We start from the raw sequence: 5840 nt of genomic DNA on the forward strand, positions 1-5840 counted from the left end.
ACTTATTTACTACCAACATCAAGTAGTAAAAATTTCCACCAGATTACTACTGGAAACAATACCGTTTTCCTACTGAACACTACAAAACTCTACTTGTGTATCTTAGGTAGTGCATAAACTACACATACACTACACAATTCCTACAATAGTCACTACTGCACAAATATAGGTTTTGTGTAGTAATTCCGTATTACTTTTTCATAAGGGGCAGTTCCATCTCCTACACCACCAAAATAACTGCTATGCGGGTGTCAGCTAGTCTGGATCTGATAGAATCTAGCCTTTAGGTGACCTATGTGGTTGTTTATGTAAACTCTCCCCCTTTTCTTCATCCTCAATCCTTTCTCTAGATATTCCAGAATGTTACTTCAATCTTCCTGTGATGACATTTGTTCTTTAAAAGGATTCATGTGTTCAGTATACTGCCGACTTCTCAATCAACCCTTCAATCTTTTAAGACAATTCCCATGGAGGTTCAAAAAGAAATTCTCGCAAACTTTTCAACATATTTTTATTGAGACATACATTTTATATTCTTCTGATACAAAAATATATTACTTTGAAGTCGTGATAATTTCTATGCAGATGTTATCACTACATGTTGAATAAAGTCTACATATCATTTCTCTAACATCACATAAACACCCAATGCACCAATATCGAAGTACTGTACAAAAACATAATATTACTCTAAAAAAGATTAACAATACACTTCTTTAGGGTACACATTCAGAATAAATCAAGTACATGGAAGGGTTCATGATTATCATTCATTAGGCTATGTACAGGATTATATCACACTTTTTCATACTTTAAATACAGCACAATATTGTATAAACAATATATACTATACCCTGAGTATACAGAACATTAAGAGCACGTGCTTTTTCCATGACATAGACTGACCAGGTGAAAGCTATGATCCCTTATTTACGTCACCTGTTAAATCCACTTCAATCAGTGTAGATGCAGGGGATGAGATAGGTAAAAAAAAATAAAAAAATTATAACCTTTGAGATAATTGAGACATAGATTGTGTATGGTAGTAGGTACCAGGCACACTGGTTTGTGTCAAGAACTGCAACGCTGCTGTTTTTTTTAACGCTCAACATTTTCCCTTGTGTTTCAAGAATGGCCCACCACCCAAAGGACGTTCAGCCAACTCGACACAACTGTGGGAAGTATTGGAGTCAACATGGGCCAGCATCTCCTTGTGGAACACTTTCAACACCTTGTAGAGTCCATGCACCAACACATTGAGGCTGTTCTGTTCTGAGGGGGAGGGATGCCTTTGTTTATGATGATATACTATGTTACTTGTCCCTTTATTGATGTAGGTGAGACTTTACCAGGTCATAGCTAGCTTATATGACGCTCTAGATTATGTAGATGTTCTTAGGTCTAAAGTGGCTTCCTCTCATTGGCACCTTTCCTCAGTCTGCACCGACCACTTTAGACAGTTGAGACAGTCTCCTAGTCTGAATCCTCACTACTGCAGTAGGAGCTGTCACAGTACTCTGCGGTGAACAGAAAGGTGTGCTCATTGGGGTCTAGTTTGGGCACCCAATGCCGAGGTATCAAAAACATAGCCAGGTTGAAGAGATCCACAAAGACTTTGTAGCGATCACTGTGTGAGAGAGAAGAAAAACACCTACTTAGCTCCTTGAAGGGGTATATAATGATATGCTTGACAGTAACTCTAGATTTGGATGCAGTTTATTTCAATAGCTAATCATATATGACAGACATGACATACCTGACAGTAGAGCGCAGGTAGTGGTAGCCAGATGAGCCTCCAGTGCCTGCTTTGCTGCCAATCATTCTGTGCACCATGCACACGTGGTTGTCTGAGACACATAGGATAAATATTGCACTTGTAAATATAACCGTTCCAGGTCAATTGACAGTGAAATTATAGTCTAGACCAGTGGTATTCAAACTTTTTCAGTGGGGACACCATTTTTCCCACCAGAATTTATTGGGACCCCATTTTTTTCCCAAAGAATTTCTCACAACCCCACCCCAAATCTAATCTCAACCCTAAAATGGTTTACATTAACAAATAACCTTAATTAATTGCATTTTCATATCTTATCAAAATGAAAAGAAACCAGTAAATATATTTACTCAATAATTTTCAAATGATCTTTCTCAAAAACGTTTGTATATTGATCCCATACAATAATAATCTGTACTCTTAATTTGTATTTTGTTTTTCTCACCCCACTGCAGTTCCCCCCGCAACCCTGACTTTGAATACCACTGGTCTAAACAGTTCAAAGCATGTAATCTAGTAGAAAATACAAATGGTGTAAGGGAAACCTGTACATGCAGACACTGATTGAGTGAAATGTGGTGAAGTAAACTGTTCTTTGCATACAATATGTTTTGGTGTTACTTACATCTCCATTTTGTCATGAGGGTATCAATGTCCATCAGGTTGGACAGGAGTTGGAAGGGAACCTGGAACCTGGGCTCCTCCCTAACAATCCACAATGTAGTAATTACATCTCAAATGGTGAACAAACACAAGCCTGTCTAAAATAACTGTAAGAAACCCTTCTTACCTGTAGAAGTAGATCATCAGAGCTCCTTGGAGAGCTTTGTAGGAGATCCGTCTCTCACCTGAAACAACAGGAAGTGAGATGGTTTCTTAGACCTGGGTTCTGTAGTTTTAAACTATTTATTGGGACTGAATTGTTGAGGCAGTTTGTGTTGGCACTAGGTGCTAAACACTCACCTTTGCCCAAAAGATGCTCATGTCTTTTGACATCAAACAGTGAAGTAAATAGCTCTTTTTGTTTTGTCATCTCTTCCATCATCTCCTCCTTCTCTTCAGAGTCTTGCATTTTCTGCCAAAGGACAAAAAATCTTGTAGTTTTTGGACAGATTATTTTATCTTTAAGTAACCTAATGAGAAGCGATGTTGTGAGTTTTTGGTACTAGATTATTTTGAAACAGCCAATACCTCTATTTTATTTTTTTCAAGACTCAATCCTTCAAAGATGTTGGCTTCCAGTTTAACCCAAAAGTTAAACCCATCCTCTTCAAGACCTGGGGTTCTTTCCAGCCATTTCTAAATAGAACAACAAACAGTATTGCTCAATAGTGCTATAATATCAAGTGTGGGAAATAACATTACTAAGTATTTAAACGGGGTCTATTTTAAAATGTTTCCGTATTTTTTTGCTTTTCACACACCTCCACCAATTTCAGCAGACAAGGTTCCTTCTCAGATCTAAGCAGCATCTCACTCTCATGTCCTTTGAAGTTGTCCCTGTAGTGGCGCCTGTTGTAGGGGACTCTCAGGTTGTCAAGGACCCCAATCTTGTTCTCCAACAGACGGAACTGGAGACTTTGGAACCCGGAGGCAGGCGACAGGTACTCTCTACAACACACAAAAGTAATGTGTGTTAAATATGTAAAGAGGGTATCATTTTATAAGGTTTATAAAAGCTAAAGATTCTCCATGGGTTATCTATGGGGCTTACCTGAAGTCATAGAAGTCCAAGGCGGTCATTGTCTCGAGTACGGCGAACTGGTCGACCAGCAGCCTGAAGATCATAACAATCCTGTGTATGCGGGTGTTGACCTTCAGCATGTTACGTTCATCGCGAACCTGGTGAAACATTACTATTAAAGATGAGCTCTAACTTTCTGGCCTCTAGGGGGCGCTCCTGATGCAAAAAGGGTCCCTGCATTTGGACTGCATTGGACAGATAAAAGCCCACCTTTTCAATTCCACAAACAAAGACTTAGGTCATTGACATTGTTTAAATTTCATGGCTTAATGAGGTAAAAAACTGATTCATATTGTATTTTAAGTGTTTATGAATTATATGTTGGGGCGGCAGGTAGCCTTGTGGTTAGAGCGTTGGGCCAGTAACCGAAAGGTTGCTTGAATCCTGAGCTGACAAGGTAAAAATCTGTCGTTCTGCCCCTGAACAAGGCAGTTAACCCATTGTTCCCCAGTAGGCCATCATTGTAAATAAGAATTTGTTCTTAACTGACTTGCCTAGTTAAATAAAAGTTACATTTACATATTTAGAAAAGAAAAACAATTTGCTGGGATTGAAATCAACAATTGTATAACTTTTATTACACAAAGAAAATGTTTGCCAGTGTACTCTTGCTTTCTAAGGTGCTTACATGTCCACTGATGAAAATCTCTCGCACTGAATCCAGTTCCCATAGAATCTGCTTGAACCAGAGTTCATAAGCTGAAATAAAATGATAAAAATGCAATTAATCATAATGTCCCACCTTTGCAATGCAATAAAATTGATCATTTGTTGATGGAAAGTTGATAGTGAATTGCTTTTCCAAGTGTTCCAAAAGTAGGTGCAACTACAATTAAAGGTTAAACTCATTTCTTGAATTGACTGGATTTCAAATGGAACAGACCCCAATCCCTGTGATAAGGGAATGCATGCATACTATGATTACAATTCCATTATTGACTCTCAAATCTTGATGATATTTGACCACAAACATATACTGTGCCTTGATGTGTGACAATGAAAAGATGCTCATCGTGGATTTTGTTCCCCTTCAGTTCACTCTGAAGAACTTGGGCCGTCACGACCTTGTCAAGCTATAATGGAACACATTTATTTCATTTAGTACTACAGCTAACCCTTATTTAAAATTGTACTTCATTTCCATCCCTTATGTTGGCCATAACTTCTATCCGCAGAAAAAAGATACCATGTCAAAAACCTTGTAGAAGATGAAGTTAGATTAAACTAGATGACGATGGTGAATGCTTTACCTGAAGGTAGTCACCATAGATGATGCCACCTTTGCTGGCCTTGTTGATTCCTTCTTGAGAGTCATCTTCCTCTTCCTCTTCTAGATGCAGCTTGCTCTTGAATAGCCTTGGGAATGAAAAAGACAAATGTAGTGGTATTGATTTGCTAATGTCATACAATAATTAATAATAATAATAAATATAACTATAGCATTTATTTATTTATTTAGAATCATTATATGATGCCTTTGTTACAATTTCTTTTAAAATAAAAACAGAATTTGAAACGCAAATAATGAATACGTACAAGTGCCTTTTCTCGAAGTATGGACATCCACCACTCATGGTTATGCAAATGATCCAAAATGAAAGCAAAAATGTTATCTTATTCCGTTGGTTTACTCAAACTTTGAGAAAACCCAAGTATTTATAGGCTATTTCAACATCCGGCCCACCTCCATTTGCGTCATTTGAACTGTTCTTGTTTGCCTTCTCTTAGGTGAACTCACTGGATGAACTTCATTTTGAAATCTGAAATCTTCATCCCTAACTACAACGTTTTCAGACAAGATAGAACGGCCAAAGGGTGCGGTGTTGCAATCTACAGCAGAGATAGCCTGCAGTTCTGTCCTACTATCCAGGTCTGTACCCAAACAATTTGAACTTCTACTTTTAAAAATCCATCTCTCTAAAAACAAGTCTCTCACCGTTGCTGCCTGCTATAGACCACCCTCGGCCCCCAGCTGTGCTCTGGACACCATATGTGAACTGATTGCCCCCCATCTATCTTCAGAGCTCGTGCTACTAGGTTACCTAAACTGGGACATGCTTAACACCCCAGCCATCCTACAATCCAAGCTTGACGCCCTCAATCTCACACAAATTATTAATGAACCCACCAGGTACCACCCCAAAGCCGTAAACACTGGCACCCTCATAGATATCATCCTAACCAATTTGCCTTCTAAATACACCTCTGCTGTTTTCAACCAAGATCTCAGCGATCACTGCCTCATTGCCTGCATCCGTAATGGGTCCGCAGTCAAACGACCTCCACTCATCACTGTCAAACGCTCCCTGAAACATTTCA

The 5840-nt window shown here is 38.7% G+C and overlaps 1 protein-coding gene across 1 annotated transcript; it reads right to left on the bottom strand.

Annotated features, from left to right (window-relative positions):
* Positions 1 to 1400: 1400 nt before the first annotated feature.
* On the bottom strand, positions 1401 to 5165 carry LOC115205110 (tryptophan 2,3-dioxygenase A-like). Its single transcript, XM_029770767.1, has 12 exons — positions 5058 to 5165; positions 4772 to 4877; positions 4504 to 4594; positions 4150 to 4220; positions 3492 to 3619; positions 3202 to 3388; positions 2969 to 3076; positions 2741 to 2852; positions 2568 to 2625; positions 2403 to 2482; positions 1757 to 1847; positions 1401 to 1627 (listed from the first exon to the last, which is right to left on the bottom strand). The coding sequence occupies exons 1-12, from the start codon at positions 5093 to 5095 to the stop codon at positions 1474 to 1476; spliced, it is 1224 nt and encodes a 407-aa protein (XP_029626627.1). The 5' UTR covers positions 5096 to 5165; the 3' UTR covers positions 1401 to 1473.
* Positions 5166 to 5840: the final 675 nt, after the last annotated feature.

The sequence above is a fragment of the Salmo trutta genome, chromosome 13, assembly GCF_901001165.1.
Source record: "Salmo trutta chromosome 13, fSalTru1.1, whole genome shotgun sequence".
Lineage (NCBI taxonomy): Eukaryota > Metazoa > Chordata > Actinopteri > Salmoniformes > Salmonidae > Salmo > Salmo trutta.